Here is a 23,579-nt window from a genome sequence, read left to right as displayed (position 1 = left end):
CAGATTTTTTATTATAATATTTGTATCCTTTCTTAATGATTCAATCGCTTTTCTGTGTCTCCACTACAAATTGTCATATTTTGACTTTTTCACATATCTTAGTCTCTTCATTTCTTTTATTATCCCTTTTTCAAAAACATTGATTGCATCACAATTAACAGACGGGGAGTATATTGATTTAGGTTTAAAGTTGCTCGGACATCTTTCCCCTACATCAATATTCAATTGAGCTAAATTCAGAACAGGGTCAGGATTTGCTTCAATATTTTCATCCAATTCACACATTGTGTGCAATCCTCCTATGTCATTAATCTCAAGATTCGAAGGCATACATTTCTTTTCATCTTGTTGATTGTATACTTTGGTCTCAAACCATCTTTTTAATTTTAATTTCCTGGTGAATTGAAATAAATCAATTCTACTCTGAGTGTAATCGTAATGTGTTACAGGACAAAAGGATAATCCCAATGCTAGAACTTCCCTTTCAGAGTCAGATATACACCTATTCGAGAGATTGATTACTGTCATTCTTTCTATTACTTTGTTGTCATTTGACCCCTTGTTTGCATTCCTGTTGGATTTTCCTTTGATGTTCCTAACCCTCTTTTGCCTTCTCTTCCTCTGCCTTTTCCTCTATGAAAGCCTCTTCCTCTTCCTGTTTGCCCCATTGATCTCCCTTGGGCTATCAGGTTGAATTCCATTAAAATATTGTCTTTTACTACTCCACTTTCAGATTGAGTTGTTACATCACTCTCACTGTCTTCACTTTCTCTTGTCTCTTTTCCTACATCTCTTGGTGTTGTCCCTCTTTCATCTCCTGTTCTTAATTCCTTGGAGAACTGAGCAGTGATAAATGTTTCTCTTGATTTATTTCTAACCAACTCATACTTCCTTCTGAATGTTAGAATCTGTCCCTTTTCATAGTCCTTCAAATTTCTTTAAAATTTCTGTTGCTTCTTCACTTTTAGAATTTCCTCGGCTTTCTGTAATTTTTCATTTATGTTATCCATTTCTGTTTCAAATCCTTCACCAGAAATTCTTTCCTTCAGTTCCTTAGTAATTTTTCAATTTCTATATTTAATTTATCACATTCCTTCCATGCATATTTCACCAGTATTTTCAACATGTTAGTGCTGCAATGGTGATTGTTTTCCATCCGTTCCCTTACCATTTCCGGATCCGGATTATCCAAATTAGGAATTGTAAAAATTCTTAAGCCTCTCGGAATTCGTCCACTCTCAATATATTTCTGTAGTGTGACTGCTTCCCACCACTTGGATTGTTCCTTTTTTTAATACTTCCATAGCATGTCCCATAATACTTTCTGGCTTCTATTTATCCTTCCAGAATTAGTCTCCGTTCATTCATTAAAATCAATCCCCTTTGAACCAATGTTATCAAACAACTGTTCTGCAGCTGCTCACCGTAATGCTTCCTTATCTGTTGCCATTTTAAATCAGTGTTTCTGTAGACATCTGCACCCCACTAATTTCCAATAGTGGTGCTCTGTTACCTCCTTCAAATTAATTAATTTATCACTGTCGAGCTCACATAAACTGGAATAAAGTAGAATATTATAGACTCACCCGTTCATGTCATAGCAGTGGTCCCATCCGTCCTCCGACTGATGTGCTCCCTGCTAATATTCACTCAAATGTGAGTAGTTCCAAAAATAACTGCTCCATCTTTCTTAACACTGCACTTGTGTGCAATATATCCATTCAAATGCTTCACCGCATTCGATTTCTCCTCGGGCTGTGTCAGAAATCTCCTCCAGCTCACAGTGTTGCTCGGCGACGCAGAGGCGTTTGTCTGTTAGGACAAAATCGTATGTTTAAAATAAATATATATATATACCTATATATATATATATATATATATATAACATATATATATATATGCACACATATATTTATACACACACACATGTACATATATATATATAAACACACACACACATATATTTATATACACACACATGTACATATATATATATATATATATATATATATATATATATATATGCATTGATATATATTTTGTGTATGTAAGACTCAGCAATAGGGTCTGTGTAGTTATGTTTCTGTCTCAGTTTCCATTTAAAAGGCATTTTTGGTTTGGGTATAGCTTTGTTAGCATTTGACTAATATATATGAAATCTAACACTGGTTGACTTAATTTCAACTTATCAAATTTCATGCCTATCAGCAAGGTGGAAAGTTCTACAGCAAAAATTGCTGAATGGATTCACGCCAAACTTGCCAAGGACCTAGAACTTTACTCAGCGTAGGGCTTTTTTGTGATTTGTTGTAAATCTGTTTGTTAGTTATAGAAATATTTGCATCCCAAAAGGTTGTTGGGAAAACCTCAAAGGTCAATGAAAGATTTACATATGTTATCTATTAATTTTATTATCTCCTCAAATCCAGATCTGTGAAGGAATTGAGGATCCAAAATTTAAAATCTTATTGGAACAGAGAGCATTTTTCCCTTTGTCCATTGGAGATTTGCAGAGGATTTAACTATCTGAGCAATTGTATTACCTGCAGCATCATGCTTTCTGTAGGAAAGTAGCCTCTTTCTAGCATGGTTACCACCACTTTTTGGCCTGTTTGTCACTGTGTTTGACTGTGTTCACTGGGACCCTGCTAACCAGGACCCCAGTGGTTATGCTCTCTCCCTTCTAACTTGGTAACTGTACTTTTTTCTCCCCACAATTGGCATACTGGTCTCCCCATATAAGTCCCTAGTATATGGTACCTAGGTACCCAGGGCATTGGGGTACCAAGGGATCCCTATGGGCTGCAGCAGTTATTCTGCCACCTATAGGGAGGCCACAAAAAGGGTTTGCAAGCCTGCCATTTCAGTCTGCGTGAAATGGGTGCATGCACCCGTTTTCACTACAGGTCACTGCACCAGGTCACTGTAAGTCTCCCCTATGGTTGGCCCTCTCAGCCCAGCAGGCAGGGTGCAGGTACATGTGTGTGAATCCATCCCTACGCTAGCAGAGGTGCCCCCACAAACCCCAGATTGATTTTCCTGGACTTTGTGAATGTGGGGACACCATTTTACATGTGTACTGGACATAGGTCACTACCTATGTCCAGTTACATAATGGTAACTCCGAAACTGGGCATGTTTCGTATCAAACATATCAGAATCATACCCCAATACTGTTGCAAGTATTGGAAGAATGATTCCATGCATTCTGGGGGCTCCTTAGAGGACCCCCAGCATTGCTACCACCTGTCTTACAGGGTTTTCCGGGTAGTCCAAGCTGCTGCCACCCCTCAGACAGGTTTATGCCCTCCTGCTGTTTGATCTGAGGATCAAGCCCAGGAAGGCAGAACAAATGCTTTCCTTTGGGAGAGGGAGGTAACACCCTCTCTCTTTGGAAATAGGTGTCACTGGTTTGGGAGGGGTAGCCTCCCCGAGCCACTGCTGTGCTTTGAAGGGCACATTTGGTGCCCTCTGTGCATAAACCAGTCCACACCGGTTCAGGAACCCTGCAGTACCTGCTCTGCCGCAAAACTGGACAATGGAAAGCAGAGTGACCACTCCCCTGTCCATCACCACCCCAGTGGTGGTGCTCAGAGCTCCTGCAGAGAGTCCCTGGGTTGTGCCATCTTGTTTCCAAGGTTGGTAGGGAACTCTGGGGGCATCTGCGTGGCCAGACCTAGCAGATGATGTCAGAGCCCCCTCCTAATAGGTGCTTACCTGGTTAGGTGACCAATCCCCCTTTCAGGGCTATCTAGGGTCTCTCTCTTGGGTGGGACCTCAGATTCGGCCTGCAAGATTCCGGCAGGATTACTCTGCAACCTTCACTTTGACTTTTGGCCTCCGGAACTGTGACTGGATCCTCCAGGACCCGACAATCTGCCTCCAAGAAGAAGAACTCTTCTGGAACATTGTTTCCAGGGCTCCTGCCAGCAACTGCAACATTTCCACTGGCTGTGCATCCACTGAGGGCAGCGTGTCTTCCGTCTGGACTAGAAGAAAGAAGGAATCTCCCTTGGAATGAAGGAGTCACTCCCTCGCATCCACAGGCTCCTACTGCATCGACGACCGGCTGCCTGGATCTCCCTTAATCTTGATTTGCGGTGATCCCGCATCACAGGTGGTGGTAAAGAGTGGTCCTCTTGGTTCTCTCTACCAGCTGTCTAACTTTGGTGGAGGTAAGCCCTTGCCTTCCCAAGCAGGACAGTACCCCCATGCAAAGCGACACTTGCAGCTGACAAGGCTTGTTTGCATCTCCTCCAAGGGATCTTCAGGCGATGTGTAGCTCCAGTCCCCAGCACTCCTTCCTGTGATGCACAGCCCTCTGCGTGGTTCTCCTGCATCATAGGATCCCTTTCTGTAGTGCTGTTTGGGATCCTTCTGCAACTTCTGTGTCCCCATCCTGTGGGACTCCTGGGGGTGCTGCCTCCGCTCCTGTGGACTCTCCATGTTGCTGAGGGTCCACTCTGACTCTCCCTCCTGGGTTGAGTCCTCCTGGGCCTTGATGGTCCCCGGCAGCACCACTTTTCTACTAATCGCAGGTTTACCTTTGCCAAGGCTTGTTGGTGGAATACCTGCATCGATACTCATCGGCAATCTTCACTCCGGCATGGGACATCTTCTGCATCCATCAGGAACTCTTCTCCAGCTCCAGGGCTGCAGTGCTGACCTGTTCTTCCTCACTGTCGACCAACTCCTGCAAGTACAGCTGGGTGGGTAGTAGCTCCTACTTCTCCTGGACTCCACTGACACTTTTGGACTTGGTCTCCTCTCTCCACAGGTCTTCCTCCTCAGGGATCCACTGCTAGTTTCTTACAGTCTAGTCTGGGTGCATTCTTTTTCTTCCTTTTGGGTGGTTTGGGGACATTCCATTGATTTACTCCTGCTTCCCTGATTGCTAGGGGGTACTGTGTTACTTACCTCTGTGGTTTTCTAGTACCCACAGCTCCCCTCTACTCATTCCACTTACCTGGGGGAGTCCTGTGTTCGCATTCCATTTGTTTAGTATATGGTTTGGGCTCCTCCTAGGGTCACTATTGGATATCTACACTTGCACTGTTTTCTAACCTTTTCTATGCCTATTTCTGATTACTAGTGTACATATTTAGTGTGTTTACTTATCTCCTAAGGGAGTATTGCCTTTTTAGTATTTTTGGTACTGTTTCACTAAAATAAAGTAACTTTATTTTTGTAACACTGTGTGGTTTCTTTCATTTGTGTAAGTGCTGTGAGACTACAGTGGTATTGCATGAGCTTTGCATGTCTCCTAGATAGTTCTTGGCTGCTAATCCACAGCTACCCCTAGAGATCCTGACTTCTAGACACTGCCTACACTTCACTAAGAGGGGATACCTGGACCTGGTATAAGGTGTAAGTACCTTAGGTACCCACCACACACCATGCCAGCTTCGTACACTTGCGTTCAGATCTGACTGCATACTGGGCAGGAACAGCTGGTTTGGAGATACAGGCCTGTTGGAGGGCTAGCCTATGGTAGATCCATCAGCCACAGCCCACTGATCTCAGCCAAATGCCATACACAGCTTATTCAGTGGCACAGAAAGTGCCAGGCCCTGTACCCATATATAGTTCAACGTCATTGTCCCTGAACTCAGAGAACACTGTGCATGCAGAAATAACAGATAAAAAAGTATGCACCTAAACAGACCCTGTGGCTGCACGTTGGCTGGGTGTGGCAGCATTTGGCCCAGGTGGATTGGCTGTAAGCGAGTTAGGGTGCTGGGCCTGGCTACAAATCAGGCCCTTAGGTCAAACCCTACTCAGCATAGCCAAACCTTTTTTGGGGTGGGTTGACTGCATAGAGCATTGGGCACATTCTCTCCATGAAATCCCAATGCAGCATAGTTGGCAACACCAGAGAGTGAGCACTGGCTTTGACACAGGGCATATGGCTCTGTGCAACTGGATTGTCCAAAGATGGGCTACATGCAGGAGCATGGCACAGACCAGTTTCTGTGGGTAACTCCAACTACTCAACCCAACAGCCTAGTGTCCTCTGGGCAAACTCCACTGCACAGTGACTGAAGGTCATGCACTTCAGGATTCACCACATACTAGGTTTAGGTACAGGACCTGCGCCCAACCGCTGCTATACAGAGTATTTGGATACATGGTGGATTGGGCTCAGTCATGAGTACATGCCAGGCTTTACCATCATCAACGAAGAAGCCTGGTTGACATCATAATGGGTGGGTGTTAGACTTTTTTGCTTATGCAGGGTCATCCCCAATCTTTTTGCCTCCTGCCTCCTATTCTTTCTGACCTGTTACTGTTGGCTTTTGAACTCTGAGCACTTTACCACTGCTAACCAGTGCTGAAGTGCATATGCTCTCTGTGTAAATTTTATGGTTAATTTGTTTATCCATGATTGGCATATTTGATTTACTAGTACTTCCCTAGTAAAGTGATCTAGAGGTGCCCAGGGCATGTAAACCAAATGCTACTAGTGGGCCAGCAGCACTGGTGTGCCACCCACCTTAGTAGCCCTGTAATCATGTCTCAGACCTGCCACTGCAGTGTCTGTGTGTGCAGTTTTAAACTGTAAATTCGACTTGGCAAGTGTAGCCACTTGCCAGGCCTAAACCTTCCCTTTTCTTACATGTAAGACACCCCTAATGTAGGCCCTAGGTTGTCCCAATGGCAGGGTGCAGTGTATGGTTAGGGTAGGACATATAGTAATGTGTTTTATGTGTCCTGACAGTGAAATACTGCTAAATTCGGGTTTCACTGTTGCAAAGCCCATCCGTCATAGGTTAATATGGGGGCTACCTTTAAGTATGATTAAAGTGAAGATTCCCTTTGAGAGCGGATAGACATGTGGAGTTTGGGGTCTTTGAGCTCACAATTTAAAAATACACCTTTTAGTAAAGTTGATTAAAAGATTGTGTGTTTGAAAATGCCACTTTTAGAAAGTGAGCATTTTCTTGCTTAAACCATTTCTGTGACTCTGCCTGTTTGTGGATTCCCTGTCTGGGTCAGTTTGACAGTTGGGCTGGTTGCACCTCTCACCAGACAGTGACACAAAGGGAGCTGGGGTGTAGTCTGCATTTCCTGATCAGCCATCTGTGCTAGGAGGGAGAGGAGGAGTGGTCACTCACACCTGAAAGGGCTGTGCCTGCCCTCACACAATGCAGTCTCCAACCCCCTGGTGTGTGTTTGGGGCCTGGCATGGGCAAGGCAGGATTTCACAAACAAGAGAGACTTTTCTTTGAAGTAGGCCTACTTCAAAGGGCAAAATGGGTATAAGAAGGGCACCCAAAACCACAGACTTTAGAACAGTTCTGGAAACCAAGAGGAACCTCTGCCTGGAGAAGAGCTGAACAGCTGAGGAAGAAGAGCTGACCTGCCTGTGACTGTGCTTTGTGGAGCTATCCTGCAGTTGCTGCTTCTGCCTGTACTAGAGGACAAAGACTGGACTATGTGTTGCCTTCCTTCTTGTGAGGATCTCCAAGGGCTTGATTTAGACCTTGCCTCCTGCTGTTTGAAGTCTCAGGGACAGCAAAGACTTCTCTCTGCACCTGGAGCCTTTGGGGAGACTCCTACTCTGCCAAGTGGTGCCCATCCAGTTCCTGGGACCCTGAGAAGAGAAGCTGTCAGCCCAAGAGTGAGAAATCGACGCACTGACCGCCGTGCGGGGAAAAGATCGGCGCGACTCCGATCTGCGGCTGAAAAATCAACGTGCCACCAGCTTTGCGGCTGAAAATCGGCGCTCGCCTGCAACACGACCGGAAGATCGACGCCAGGAGCTGGGGAAACGATGTGCAGCATCGCTGACTGAGGCTTGTGAGATTGCAACCCGCGCTGCCTGGTTTTCGGATCATCGTGCATCTGAATTTCTGGCACAAACGTCGGTGGGCGTGTAAAAATGACGCAAGGCCTGCCCGGACCTGAGAGTGCTGACCGGATCAAAGCATCATTCTCCTGTGGAGAGAAGAAACAACGCATGCCGACCCGACTAAAGGAAAAACGACGCAAGGTCTCACTCGTGAGTGAAATCGACGCATCGCAAGCCCTTTTTGATGCACACTCGCCCGTGTGGGGTTATTTTTGACACAACCAAGGTACATTTTCACGCTAACAGCTTTAGCGTTGTGTTTAAAATTACATGAAGACTCTTTTTGTATTTTTAGTGATAACTTGACTTGTGTATTGTAGAATTTTGTCGTTTTGGTCTTATTTTGTTTAGATAAATATTTTCTATTTTTCTAAACCTGTGATGTGTCATTTTGTAGTGTTTTCATTAAGTTACTCTGTGTGTTGGTACAAATACTTTACACCTAGCACTCTGAAGTTAAACCTGCTGCTCGTGGCAAGCTACCAAGGGGGTTAGTGGGGGTTAGCTGAGGGTGATTCTCCTTTACCCTGACTAGAGTGAGGGTCCTTGCTTGGACAGGGGGTAACCTGACTGCCAACCAAAGACCCCATTTCTAACAGTGGGCTACGGGGCTGTGGCCAAATCCCACACAGTAGGGATTTACCACAAGGTGTGGTGGGTACAGGGCCTATCTGAAGGCTATGTGCACAGCGAAATGCTGTGTGCAGCTTTGGTTGACCATGCAGATTAATGGATGTGTCATCAGAAACCAGAGCCCCCGCCCAAAAAAAAAAAAACTTTGCAAAGGGCAAGTGATTTTTGCATTTGCTCATAAGACATTAACAAATGTATAATAGAAGTGTGGAAATGCTCTGGAAATACACAGTTAAAAATCAAGTTATGGTGCTGAACAAAATACCTGAACAACCCCTGAAAATGGCAAACGTTAATCCTAGACACATAAACCACAACTCATGCCCCCACTTACCACTTGTACATGACATAATTGATGGCATCTCAAATGACATCATCAACCACATAACTGATGAGATCACTTGTCACGTCCCCAACTACCTCATCAATTAAATCACTGTTGTGGACATATGATTTTTCTGAAAGGGTTCCACAATGACAATACCTACATGAGAAATAATTTTTTAAGAGCTTTTATTCTCTCACGCCTTCCACCTGTATACAACATGTGCAAACTATGTAGGTGATATAAACACAACATGATTTACACTGATAGAGTTCATTGTTTTGACCTTTTCCCCACACCTGTCCAATCACATTGGATTCTTAATTAATACAAACAACTGGCATCACAAACATCTTCCACCAAGTTGAACAATCTGAACACCAAGTAGGTACGACCTTCAACCACAATTGGTTCTCCGTACTCTCTCACCTACAAGTGACGCTATACACAGACTTTCATTGCTCATAGTTGATAGTGTATCAAATGTGTTGTTTTTATGGGTTGATGATTATTTCATTCTACTGTGAAACACTGCCCATGGCTTAGCAGGTAAAAAATACAAGATAAAGTTAACTGATCAGACAATATAAAGTACCTCTAACTCTGATATCTACAGAAAAGCACACAAACTATGCCTCGTCCAGGTATTATAATGCCGATGAAGTTCATATACATATCAAAATGATTTTGACCATCTCCTTGGATCTTGTACAGTGCATTTCTTTGTGGTGCATACAATACAGATAAAACATATTTAAATTATTGCGAGGTTTCGCCACTTTGGTAAGTTTCCTCATCTGATGAACTTGTCAGTCTCTCCAACCTGGGTACAGAGTATCCATTTGTGCTTAATATATTTTATACAAGAACCTATTAGAACAAGTGCTTAATTTGCAAATAAAAACGTGCCGGTGCTCAAAGCTCTCCTCTTAAACATGCGGCTGCTGCATTTAAATGTGTGAGCACGGAATACTGAGACAGCGTAATCCTGAAACCATCTCGGACCTCATTAATCCATTTACAGCCAATCCCTGACCCTTCAGCTCATTCTTGCAGCTTCCTGCTTTTCCCATTTCTGACGCTTTTTCGTTTTTCGCTTCCTCTGTCTTTCCCATGTGTGTCTTTTGCTCGCAGTAGGCAGAAAAATAAGTGCTGGTGCCCTGCACTAGAAACGACAAGCACAAATGAAACACTGATTAGAACCATATTCTTCAAATATTGTGTAAAGTGTCAACTCTTCTTGTTGGTCTTAACTGTATGAACTAATGGAGATTTTTACAAAAGTGGCCATAAAATTTGTATAAAAAAATGACATGGGGTTGACCCTCTCTTTACTGGCTCTGCGCTGACCTTGACAGTAAAGGGAGGGTGAGACAGGCTAGCAAGCAGCAGAGGGGTTAACGTCCTCTGTTGCCTGCCTTTCAAATGAACTGAGTCCCTTCCTATGCAATAAGCCTGCAGCCCGCCTCACACATTTGTACTCTGCAAGTCATTGAAAGGCTCTTCTGCTCCCCGCCCTCCCCTGCACTCTTCTCCCTAGGCCCCCCTCTTGTTTCCTGTTAATCCCTAACCCTCTTTTTTGCATTTTTTTTTAAATGCCCCCAATCTCCACTGCCGTCCAGCCCAGCCCCTGCTACTTTTAACACGCAGGTTGTCGGATGTCAGAAAGAAGAGAACTGCTTTCTTTGGCATCAGACACCCTGAAAATCGAGGTGCTGTGCTGCTGGAGACTTTACAAGGTAACAGACTGTGAGAAAGCACAGTTTCCAGCAGTAACAGAGAACAGGCCTTGCAGTATTTTTGTTGCAGGCACATTTTTGGCCACCTCAAATCTAATGTGAATTTTTAGGTTTTTGGGTGTAAATTTTGCTTTTTTTAAAATCAAATTTGCCTCCCATAGCAGCAAACTCCAGGGGGCTGTTTAAAGATTATTTCCCTAACCATAGCTTCATTTTAGGTGTGTTTAAAAAAAAATTAATTGTTTAAAAAAAAGACATTATCTTTCTATTTCGCCTCTCCACGTAATAAATTACCTTTCTTACACAGTGATGTCATCAATATAATCAGGGATGTCATAAGTAACTACATCATTGATGTCATTGATGTTATAATTTAAATGTCGCCAGTGGCGGCACACGAGGTGAACAGCGCACAACCCGATATCAGGGCTTTGAAGACTCTACCCCATAGTTTGGGGGACTAAATGACTGTACCTCCCTGTATGTAAACACCTGTGGCCCTTTACTTCTCCCTTTTCTTCCTCAAGCAACCCACTGCCCTCCCCTAGGGTATTACTTCCTCCTTCTCAGACTGTTTAATCCTCTTGCCCTTCCCCCTTGTTGCCCCAGGCCCCCTCCCTTCTCTTTTCCACACAAGCCTCAGCGCCTTTTTGTGTATTTATACCACGAGCCTCGCACAGAGGTCCAAGCCAATCGGAGGGCAGCCTCAACTCCCGCCTCATCGTCCCATTGGCCGTTCCGATTGTCGGGCCTCCGGTTGCCCCCGAGTGGCAGCCGACCGGGCCAGTGTGCGCGTCGCGGCGGGGGCGGGACTTCCTGCGCGCCGAGGCCTGTCCCTGTGCTGCAGCCTGGGCTTGGCAGAGGCCTGGGCTTTTCCTAAGGCCTGTACCCCGCTCGGATTGTCGCCATGCCGCAGTACAGCTTCAAGGCCGGAGACCTGGTCTTCGCCAAGATGAAGGGCTACCCGCACTGGCCCGCCAGGGTGAGCATATGGGAGCGGGCCGGCGCTGCGGTAATCCCTCTGCGCCCGGGGGGGGCGGGGAGGTACAGACTCGCCTTTAACGGTCGTCCTTTCGGGGCGGCTGCGTAAGTGTTTTAAGAAAGGGGTGTGATGGCGGGGAGTGGAGTCTGGATGGAAGGGCTTGTGGGGGAGAGCCCGAGGGTGGGCACATGGAGGAGGAGGCGCTTAAGGTAGATGGACGTCTGGGGCAGGGGGCATCTGCAGCGAGGGCCCTGGGAGGGATTAATTAATGACCCCCCCCCGTATCACACGCACCCATGAGGGGGGCGGTGGTCGTGAAAAGGGGTTGGACCAAGTGGTGGGAGGGGAGCATCTGGGAAAGGGGGCACCCGGTTCTTGAGTGGGATCCATGGAGAATAATACAATAGTGGGCTCGGTAATTAAGATGAGTACTTGAAAGATTTAACACTTTGGGACCCTGTGCATGTTGGGGGGGTCCAGTGCGCCCGTGGTGTGTGTGCGCGCATATGATGGGGCACCAGGACACCTGTGGGGTATGTGTATCTGTGGACAATGGGGGGCATCTGTGGAGTGTGGATGATGGAGGGCCAGCACATCTGTAGGATAAATGAGGATTAGGTCACCTGTGTAGTAAATGGACCAGGGAAGAGCAAGACACCTGTGTAGTATGTGGATGAGGAAGACTGGGACAACTATAGTGTATGTAGATGAGGGAGGACCAGGGACTTATGCTGTATGTGGATCAGAATGGACCAGGACACCTGTTGTTTTTGTGGATGATGGGTTGGGAAGGAAACCTGTTAATGGGGTGGGGGGGGGGGGGGCTGTGGCTCATGTGTAGATGGTGCACCAGGTCACTTGTGGTATATGTTGATTTCCGGTAGCTGGTGTACCTGCAACATACTTCGATGATGGAGCACCAGGGCACATGTGGTGCACATAAATGAAGGGGGCAGGGCACTCTGGACGTCATTCGTCTAGAATTTGATTACTTTGGGAACAAAACCGCACTGTAATCAGGAGGTAGTACAAAGATTGTGGTGGACCTGCATTAGGCGCAAGAGAGATGCGGGTGGTAGCGAGAGAGTTCAGTGAGATGTAGGGGGGTAAATTCAGCAATAGTACATTGATGAAAACATATAGGGCAAGACTGAAGGTGATTGATGATGATTGTGATTTATAAGTGGAAGGGGAGGCTGCAGAAGGTATAGACTCTGAACAGGAACACTGGAAACTATGATATAGGTAGATCTAGAGCACTGGCCCCATTGTAAAGCCAGGACCATGCTACGTTTTTAGTGTACCCATAAGAGCCACACTTTCATACTGTGAATACATGGAAAGTGTGTGTGTGTATTTCTACACATACGTGGTTATCTTGACGATCTGGCATAGGTTCAACCCACTGGAGTTCATGTAGGGCATCTGTTCCTCTGTTGCTTAAGGTTGACAAAATTAGGAGTGTGAGTTGAGGCCTGTTTGCAGAGATTCTACTGCTGCGATGGGCATATTCTGTGACTTGGACTAGCAGGAAGACTTTGGCTTGAAGTAGGAATCAAAGTGCGTTGTCCGAGACTGCTAGTGAAAAGTACCCCCTGGCGATGTGGAACACAAAGGCTGTTGTGGATCGGGCAGAGAGCCTTAGTGAGGCAAGATTTCAAGACAGCTGCGTAGGAGTAAACTTAGCCCTGCTGAAGATTTCTTGGAGGCAGATCGGGGAGCTCAGTGTGTGACTTGAGGAGATCCTGTGTTGGGTGATAGATAAGAATTGAAAAGAAAACTATCTTTATGCAAACTTGAACCTGAAAGTAAGGAATGGAAAGACGCTACAGAAGGTAGGCGCTTGAGGGCAATGTAAGCACTGTTAACTGGTAACCGTTTTTGGAGCTTAGACAGGTGATCTATAAATAATAATTGGTAGATGATGCTTACACAGCTCACTTCATAGGGCTAACGACGCCCAGCAGATAGTTTAACATAGTTGAGAACCAGGGGATGTAAAGAGTGAAGGGGTTTTAAAATATGCCTTAAGTGAACATAAGGGGCTTTCTGTCAATGTCAAGGAGCAAGATCACTCCAGCTTTTTGATTGAAAAGTGCAAAATAGACTGAATCAGCAGTTCTGTTGTGGTGGATTTTGGACTGCTGGTTGTTTTGATTCTGGTGGTGGGGCTTGGGATGATGGTGTTCTGGAGGTTGGCATACGTGGGAGTTAGTTACAAAAAAAAAAAAAAAACATAGGCTGGCCCTAACAAACAAAGCAACTTTGGCCCCATTTCCCTACTACTGTACTCGGAAAAGGTGATGAAGAAAGCAATCAACCAGCTACTCATCTCCCTTAAACACTAAGGCCCTCATTCGGACCTTGGCGGGCGGCGGAGGCCGCCCGCCAAAGTCCCGCCGTCAGGTTACCGTTCCGCGGTCGAAAGACCGCGGCGGTAATTCTGACTTTCCCGCTGGGCTGGCGGGCGGCCACCTTCAGGCCGCCCGCCAGCCCAGCGGGAAAGAGGCTTCCACGATGAAGCCGGCTCGGAATCGAGCCGGCGGAGTGGAAGCTGTGCGATGGGTGCAGTTGCACCCGTCGCGTATTTCACTGTCTGCGCAGCAGACAGTGAAATACATTTAGGGGCCCTCTTACGGGGGCCCCTGCAGTGCCCATGCCAGTGGCATGGGCACTGCAGGGGCCCCCAGGGGCCCCGCGACCCCCCCTACCGCCATCCGGTTCCCGGCGGGCGGACCGCCGGGAACTGGATGGCGGTAGGGGGGGTCGGAATCCCCTCGGCGGCGCAGCTAGCTGCGCCGCCTTGGAGGATTCCAATGGGCGGCGGTACACTGGCGGGAGCCCGCCAGTGTTGCCGGTCCGACCGCGGCTTTACCGCCGCGGTCGGAATGCCCATTGGAGCACCGCGTGCCTGTCGGTGGTGCTCCCGCGGTCCTCCAACCCGGCGGTCATGGACCGCCAGGGTTGGAATGACCACCTAAATCTTCAGCTGGGTTCCCAAGAGTGCCAGATGTACTTTCACTCAAGCACTAATAACCAGCAGACTTGACGAGGCACTCTATGCTGGAATCCCCGCCGATCTCCTCCTTCTTGAGACCATTCAGAACACCACTACCAGGCTCGTTCTGACCCTTCTCTGGCTAGCCCACATCATGCCTTACCTCAGATCTTCACTGGCTACTGGTACCCAAAGACTGCCAATCTGAATTCCTCACACATACATACAAGATGTTGCACAATATTGGTCCAGCATGTCTCAACTCCTGCCTCCATTCCACCAGACACCTATGGTCTGCCTCTCTCGCGCACCCACACACCCTGCATCTGCAGAAGTATAACAAGAGTGCTAACTTACTCATCCTTCACACCCAAAACATGGCACCACCTCCCATTACACCTGAGGGCCCGCTCTTCGCTTCCGGAATTCCTTAAGAAGCTGAAGATCTGCTCTTTAACAAAGACCCTGCAGACGACTTTATCACTGGCTCCAGGGCGTGGATACCCTATGGGTGATAAGTTGCTCTTTACAATTCCGGAAGCCTAGTACAACGGGCATCACTCTTGAATCAGAGGTGAGAATAAGGATTTTAAGGAAATTAACAGGTTGAAGCCCTGAGAACTGTCAGTGTACGGGGATAAAGTTGTATTCGAGGGTAGTCCTTGGCTCATTGCCTTTGCTAGGTTAATGTACCGTTTTAATAGCATGGTTTCAGACTCAGTTAAAACCCAGGGTTATAAACATTAGCATGTGATAGGGCAGATCGTTAATTAATATTTTGGTTTCAGAGCACTGTAGTGATCAGGATTAGTTGATGATTGTGATGCAGTAGAGGTGTATTGTTTTGGGAGTCTTGTCACATAAACACACAAAAGCTTTGTTGAGCCAGCTATAGGGGCCGGTCGTAGCAGTACTCGCAGTGCCCTGTTTCTGTTACTCTGAGGTGTAAATGAGGGGGCTCTTGGTGGTCAGATTGTTGTTGTCATTGATCAATACTGCAGGAAGTTCAGTTTAGCACTGTGTGCATATAGAAAGAAAGTAAGTTGCTGGGCTTGAGGCTGTTGTGATGCAGCCAATTGAAATCAATTTATGTTTGGCTGAAGATGGGTAAAGAAACCAACACTACTGTGTAGAGGGAGGTTGGCTAATTGTCTACCTTAGGCAGGTAGAGTAGCAATGCTTCCCGAAATTGTAAATACACTGAGATGTGTTGGTTTAAACTTGGGTGCACAAAATATTCATTGTAAACAAAACGTCCAACCTCGAGTCCAAAAAAAAAATAGGATTTGTAGCGCTTACCATTTTTGTGGTGTACATAGATACCAATGCAGAAGTTCCGTTACTATGGAGATCTGCTACATTGCCAAGCTTTGGTTGGGAGATGCATTGCAGGCGCTTCTGGTAGAGCCACTCGGCTGAAACTGGTCGACATCCATACATTTGTAACTTTGTGTGTACTTTTCAATCTTGAAAACCCCTGTGTATTTGTTCTTGATCAATGCAAAATTAAATATCTTTTTAGGGTGAGAATGATTAACTTGTGTTTATTAGCACTGTGGAATAAAATGCATGTTTGGAAGCACAAGTGGGGGAGGAAGGCAGTTTTTCACCTAGTGCTACATATTGGACATCTCACTGCCTAGAGTTCCTGGAGTACTTCTCCACGGGTGCATTTGGAGTTCTAGAAATTTGCCAATTTACTGCAATGTAGAAGCAATTCTATAGGAGGAGATTTTCGAATTTACTCAGCTTTCTCGGTAGGTTCTTTTGTTTGCACCTTTCTGTTCACAATCGCTGTGAGTCCGCTTTCAGTCTCGTGTTTTGCCACCCAAAAGAAAGAACACAGAATTCGCTGCCTGGCTGGACTGATATGCTTCCTTTTGTTAGGCCAATCAAGGCTTTTATATCAATGCAGACTTTTTGTAAACGTGCTTCCTTCATAAACAATTATTCGTTATCTTCCTTTTTGTTGTTGTTGTTTTTTTGTTTGTTTGTTTCCTGAAATATTTTACTGTGAAACAGCTTTGGGGGTCCCTTGGTATCGAGGACTAGGTCGGAAGGTGTTGTAGAAGGGGGCAAAACACTTTCACATCTGCATGACTGTTTCTGTTTAATTTTACATCTTTGTTATTAAGTTGCATTAATACATTTGGAATTATTGTGAACATTTTCGGCTTCTTGTGCCTTTATATCAGGATTTTGACAGCTTCTTTCCTCGCTTTTTAGATTGATGACGTTGCAGATGGGGCAGTGAAACCTCCTCCAAACAAGTACCCAATCTTCTTCTTTGGTACTCATGAAACGTACGTTTTGTCTGACGCGTGCACCCTGTATTGTTATATTTCTGCTGTTGCATTGCTTTTAATTCCTCCCTTTGCTTCATATCTTGCAGAGCCTTTATACCACCCAAGGACCTCTTCCTGTATGACAAGTATAAAGACAAATATGGCAAACCCAACAAAAGGAAGGGCTTTAATGAGGGCCTGTGGGAAATTCAGAATAACCCACACGCAAGCTACACGCTTCCTCAGGTGAGTATCTTTTCCGGTACTATGTGATGGTCCATGTGCTAATTACAGAGCCAACTAGGAAAGCTACTTCTATTGCTGTGTTTGTTTGTTCACATCTAATTTGGCTACGGCTTGGTTGAGTGATCTTATTCGTTCAGTCCTAACTCTGAGCCTTTGCGTAGGTCGTGTCCTTCATACATCCATTCTAAAAAGCATTTATCTAGTGGCCCTCCAAGCTTGTCTGAGAATTCTGTTCAGTAATTAGTCATTGCTAATTATATGCCTTCCTAGTTCTCATGTTTACTCTCCCCACATGCTGCTGTTTTGCGTCCAGTCTGCTACCTCTTGCTTTGAAAGTTACCTGTGCAAAAGAGGTGTTCCTTGTCAGATTACGCAATCGCCCCAAAGCAAGTTTGAGTATTTTCTTGATGGGCAGCTGCTATCTAATTTCTGGCACCCTCCTGTTAAGCACTCGGACAATCCCTAGACCCTCTACTTAACGTTCTAGTCTCAAGGCTGTTGCTTTGTGCCTTCCTGGTGAGTGTACCCTCCTGGCCACTGTTTAAATTTTACCTTCTTAGCATGCTCAATTCTAGGGTCTGACACACCATCCCGTGTGCTCTCGCCACTGCGCTGAGACCGTTTTCAAGGCACATTGCTTCTAAGCTGCATAAGCGTAACTTTGATTCTTTACATCTTATTGCTTGAGCTTAAGATAACACAGCTCCAAAGCAGGGAGGGGTGGTTTCTGCCTTGTTGCTGAGCTGTGCTGTATACAGCTTATGTACTAACTGGTAGACATTCCGACATAAGCATAGGCAATTAGGCTCCTTTCATTGCTGTGCATACTGTTCATGATTACGTGCTGATGTGGAATGTGCTAAGAATTTATTTGGTTCAGTGCATGGCACTTCATTCAGTCAGTAAAATGCTAGCATCTTTTATTTGTCCCATTGTTTTCGAGGGAGTTAGCATTCTGCCCTTATGAGGTTTTAAACAAATATTGTGCGATATATTGGAAATTGCATAATCAGTCTTGTTTTCCAGGAGTATGATTTGAGTGGTTCCTCCCCCAAGCAACATTTCTCAGTAGTCGTGTCTCGTGTTCTGTAATGCCTGGCTACAGGTGAGAGTATCTGCTTTTAGCAGTATTGGTGAAAGACCCGTTACCTTGGAAATGGGCTTATGCTGTAGGTTTCAAAGATCCTCATGCGCAATTAACCCATGCCTTCATACTAGCACCACCCCACCATAGGAACTGCAGCTGGCAATGTTCTGTGGCTGTCCTACTCCTAAGACACTGGATCAGTGAACCTGGGCAGCTAAGCTGAAGGCCAGCACACACCGTCTCAATCGGCTCCATTTTGAATGTCTATCCCTATCATTTTTAAGTGGACCTTAGTGTTTTTTTTTTTTTTTTTTTTTTAATTGTAACCCTTGACCAATGGGTTGCTTTGTTTTCCTGTTAAATGTTTGGGTCTGCAATGAACATAAGTTTTATGCCATTAAACTTAAAAATCCCCTACATCCGTTTAATCTAGGATTGGACTGTGTTCTCCCAAACCTTGTTTTTCCATATTTTAATGTTTTATAAATAGGTTATTGCATTTTTTGATTCCTGATTTTAAGTGCATTGAAATAAGAAATTATAGCTTTTCTCTGGATTGCAGTACCATAGCAGACATGCCTTTTATAAGTTCTACACTAAGCATTACATGTGTTACGCCCTATGTTACTCAGGCGGTTGAACATCAACACGTTACAGCCTCACTTTCTTTCACTGTCTTCTCATCATTGTATGCTTTGTGCACCCAGCCCCCCCCCCCCCTCTTTGCTGTTAGGTTTCTCTTGCTTTCCAGCAAAGGTTGCATATTTCCTCTTGCATCTTTCAAACTTGTACTTTTTTATTCTAGTGGATGTCTCATTGCATGTCCAGTGGTTGTGTAGTGCTGGGTGCTCTGAACCTAATCAGTACCCTGAGTCTCTTTAGGCCGCAGGACAATTCTGATCCTTCTAGCACAGACTACTATACCGAACGTTGTGGATATTTGCAGTCTCGAAGAGAAGGTGATTGTTACCACAGCAGTATTTAAACTATGTTGTACTTGCAAACATTTTCTCTTCCTGTGAAGTCCTCTGGCACAGTTCTGTAGTTATTCTTTATTTCTACTAAATTAATATATATGAAGTTAAGCATCTCTGCTCATTCCCTCTGATCTGGATTGCCTTGGAGTCCAAAATACCTGCATTTCCTTTTCAGAGGATGCCTTCCCCATTTATCCTCTTATGCTGCAAATTTACCAAGTTGCCACTAAGCTGAAACAAGCCTAGCTCAAACTGTTCATCAGTAGTTTGTGGATCATATCTTTGAAGGTTCACCCAACCTGCACGACCCGATCTCAAATTGTATCGACTTGTGAAATGAACAATGTGTGGAAAATGGTGCTTGATTATTAGACAGCTCTACCAGAATATTGGCTACTATTCCTGTGATAGGTATTGAGACAGGAGATAACTTTGAACCAATTGCCTTTTTTTTTCTGCCTTTGCATTGATGAGTTTGACACTGAATGGCCGATTACTTAATTAATTTTATTCTAAATGCAATCCTTTGACTGCACCTGTGTCCTCTTTGCCTGTCCATGTGTTATTACCACAAGGGTTCGCCTGCTTCTTGTTTCTGGACCGGTCCAGGTCCGCACTGGTTCTTGTGAACAATACTACTGGTTCTCTCTGGAGTCCCCCCCTCCATCCCCCCAACCCCACCCCCAAGAAAAACCTTATTGCTCTTGTTTGGACAAGGGCTATCTGATTTCCATTGGAGAATGACAACTCTGGATTTTGCATCTCCTATGTACACAGCAGATTTGTTTAGGACAGTAATGAAAACATATGTGTATGGTACTGTTTATTACTGCCTTACTATTAACAATGAAATAATGTTAGCATCCTGCACTCAAACTGTAGTATTTTCCATCAGCTAGGATTGCACCCATACTTGATAATTATTTGAACATACTGCTGTTTGAGGTTAAAGTTAGATATGATTATATTCTAAATCTGAAATGCAGAAGATACTGGTGCTTATAGATATGTTAAAGAAAACTCTCCGGACTTTAGAGTAAGTAGTGTCATTGTTTTGGGTGGGTGGCATCCTTCTCTGTTTCAAACAAGATCACCGAGTGTGAGGACCTGTTGTATGACTGGATCTCGGAGGCAAGCATGTTCCTTCTCCATTGGCTAGCTACAGAGATGGCGTTAATATAGTTCAGAATAGATGTCAGTAAACTAATAAACCCTACAACAGCACCCGTTAACCTTTTGTGTAGGGTTTTTGCTGTGTGTACCATATATGCTGTATTTTATTTTTCCAGAAGTCATTCAAGAAAGACATGTTTATCTCTGCTCTCCTGGGGTTATACATGCTTCCTACCCTGTTACCTGTAAGATTGGTTGCCTAATTGTTGTTTACGGTTCCTGATGATTCCCCTTGTAAGTTAACCACGAAGTGACTTCTAAAGGAACTTAATATTATGAGTATCAGGATAGATGCAGAGAAAACTTTGTCTTCGAGAGAAGTTGCAAAGAGTAATAAGAGACTGGCGAGCCTTCCTTTATATAATCTGTTTGTGTATTATGTGGGTCGGGAGGAATGGATTGAGTCAGTCTTGTGAGCTCCATGTCCCGGGGCACAAATGAAAATTGAGCAGGCCAAGCAATCTACTGCTATTGGGAGGAGGAAGTGAATGTCCATGAAAGGTTGTATTTAGGAAATGCAGATGTGATCAAGTGCATTTCATTGCTTCAAAGGTGTGTGTGTGTGTGTGTGTGTGTGTGTGTGTGTGTGTGGTTGTGTTTTTTTTTTTTTGGCCAAATTTATTTACAATTTCTGCTTTGTGTCCAGTCTGCGTTTTCTCAGTTGTAATGTGTTTACTTCTGATCGGATTTTTTTGGTGCAGAGTTGATACTGTTGAAAAGTACATATGTATTTTGATGTGCTACTCATTAATGCCAGGCGCTCTTCTCCAAGTCAAGAGCAAGCCTGCACAACGATGTAGCCATCAACCTAAATGCAGGTGCTTTGGCATTTGTCCTGGAGGTCTCCACTGCACCCCAGTTAAATCTTTCACTATGCACTGGGGGCTAAGGGGGCTGATTGGTTGCTCAATGTCGCTGAACCTGGTGGCTATCGTTAGATGCCCCGAAAATACCTACTTCATATTTATGTTGCTTATTTTTTTTTTTTCCTTTTTCTCTCTCAAACAATGTATACAGTTTCTTGTCACTTCGGGACAATAAATAAAAAAAGCAAAGGAGGAAAGGTTTACAAAATAAAACCGATCTGGAAATGTAAGCGTGATGCGGATACATGCAGTTTGAAATTTGGATCAACTTAAGGTGACATAAAGCATTTGACGGTCGCATCCATACAGCACAAGATTTTACAGGGAAACCTTTTTTTAGTAACAAGTAGCCTTTGTTTTGATGCAGCTGATCCTTAGTGTGGAATTGGTGTCTGTTGAGATGGGATGGAAGTGTGTGTTGCTGGCTCTCAGGGAGTCCGCAGATGGCGACGGTAACATATCTTGGTATTTCTGTATTCTGATCTAAGCCATTGAGAGATGCCCTAGAGTGTCCTAGAGAAGTGGACATCTAGACCTCTGGAACCCAAATAATGGCAAATGGAATGAAAGCAGCCGAGCTGAATCTTGATGTCTTGGGTGCATGCCTTTAACAAATGAGATTTCCCTCAAATTAGTATTAAGTTTGAACGAGATATCAAAGAAAAAGAATTGCTTCAGAGCTACAGCACCACCATTACGAATAGTGCAACAGAAAAATAGAGCTGCACTATGCTGATAAGTGAGTATGCATGTGATGGAACTCAACCTGTGCGTTGGCATGGAATCACAGAGTTAGTAATTTGAGGAATGGGTTTGCGATTACTTCACCTACGATCGGTTTGCAGAATACACATCAGAAGCTGTGTTTCCTATCTTCAGTCCACTAGACACTCTGTGGCCAAAGTTTTTTATGTGTTGAGAAAAAACAGCTTGTGCATCGTCGGACAAGGCCCAGCAGGAACGGGGAGATCCTATCTAAACGAAAGGAAGCCAAAGAGTAAGCTGCAGTCAAGAAAATATCAGTGGTGACCTACCTTGACCACCTCTCATAAGATCCTCTTACAAAAACATAGTCTGGCCGTAAAAGTGCATGTTTGTTTGCAGGAGAAGCTGCTCTTGAGACCGTGAAGAACACCTTCGTCATCTTTGTCTTTGACTTTGAGGAGGGGCGGGGCGCTGAAGGGATGTAGTAGTATCAGCGGCCTCAAATGATCTGGAAATTACGAAAAGTTCATGTTGGAACGTGCTAAAGTGCAGACAATGAGCCTTTGTGATTAGTTAGGGGTGGAGTAGATATCCTTCCTGGCATGTACAAATTAAACAGCTCGAGAGCAGCATATTGAGGTGATTGATCCACAAATCTGTCTTGCCATGCTAACATGCTGTTAAAGGGTACAAGACGTGTATGATTGTTGTGCGGATCACTGGCTTATCTCGTATATAAGAATACACACATGCTAACTTGCTCTGAACAGTGGAAATATTATAGGAAACTGGGTTCTGGTTGTAGAGACCCCAATCTGCCTGGTTTTTGATGCAACTTTGACTGAAGTGCACTGGGTTCCTGCTAACCAGGTCCCCAGTGCCAGTGTTCCTTCCCCCAAAAACAAGACCCTTTGTCGCTTGATCCCAAAGTGACAAGGCATTTAGCACCTTTTGTAAGGGACAGGGAGCTGCAAAAGTGAAAACACGACATGGCACTCACTTGTGTGCCATGTCCTCTAACACTGCCTGTAATGTTTGTTGTTCACCCCCCACCACAGGCCTTACAGCCCTAAGGCAGGGTGAGGACTTATATGCATAAGCAAATATGCTCCTAGTATGTCTTTGTCAATTCGTAGACATAGTAAGTGAACAGGGAAGCCATTTTAATACATGTGCTGGACACTGGTCGGTACAATTTCCCCAGCTACATTATGGCACACTGAGAAAAGGGATGATTGGTGTAAAACATTTCGGATTATTAAAGCCTCACTGATTCCAGTGATGGATTTAGTAATACATGCACCCAGAGGACACCTTAGAAGTGACCCCTGAAAACCTACCAATTGATGGTGGGCTAACTGACTAGTATTAGCCAGCCTGCCACCAACAAACTGGTTTCTGACTCCCATGGGTGAGAGCCCCCTCAAAAAAAAAAAAAAAAAACAGGACACACTGCACATTTGGCATGGGACAGGCTGGAAAATTAGCTATGCAGGTGGTGTGTTGCACTGCCAGGCTGGGCACACCCCTAGGGTGACCAGCCTGACACGAACACGCTTTAAGAATTCCACCGTCTTTTGTGTGGTTAAATAAGGAATTTTGGAATAGGATGATAGCCTCAAGGGAAGTGGTCATCTAGGGGGCGTAGTGCCACCGTGGGTAAGTAGCACATTGGATACTACCCTTCACTCCCTTTGACACCCCTAAATTG

General features: G+C 44.9%; 1 protein-coding gene across 2 annotated transcripts in view; it reads left to right on the top strand.

The window, feature by feature from the left end:
* The first annotated feature begins 11,344 nt into the window (after positions 1 to 11,344).
* The window catches only part of HDGFL2 (HDGF like 2), a 105,059-nt gene continuing 92,824 nt past the window's right edge, over positions 11,345 to 23,579 (top strand). For both annotated transcript variants that reach the window (XM_069217974.1, XM_069217975.1), the window contains exons 1-3: positions 11,345 to 11,531; positions 16,756 to 16,832; positions 16,922 to 17,060. In XM_069217974.1, coding sequence (XP_069074075.1) covers positions 11,457 to 11,531; positions 16,756 to 16,832; positions 16,922 to 17,060 — 291 coding nt within the window. In that variant the 5' untranslated portion in view covers positions 11,345 to 11,456. The remainder of the gene's footprint in view (positions 11,532 to 16,755; positions 16,833 to 16,921; positions 17,061 to 23,579) is intronic.

This window comes from Pleurodeles waltl, chromosome 12, assembly GCF_031143425.1.
Source record: "Pleurodeles waltl isolate 20211129_DDA chromosome 12, aPleWal1.hap1.20221129, whole genome shotgun sequence".
NCBI lineage: Eukaryota > Metazoa > Chordata > Amphibia > Caudata > Salamandridae > Pleurodeles > Pleurodeles waltl.
The sequence above is the reverse complement of the archived record's forward strand: the minus strand, read 5'-3'. Positions and strand labels throughout refer to the sequence as shown.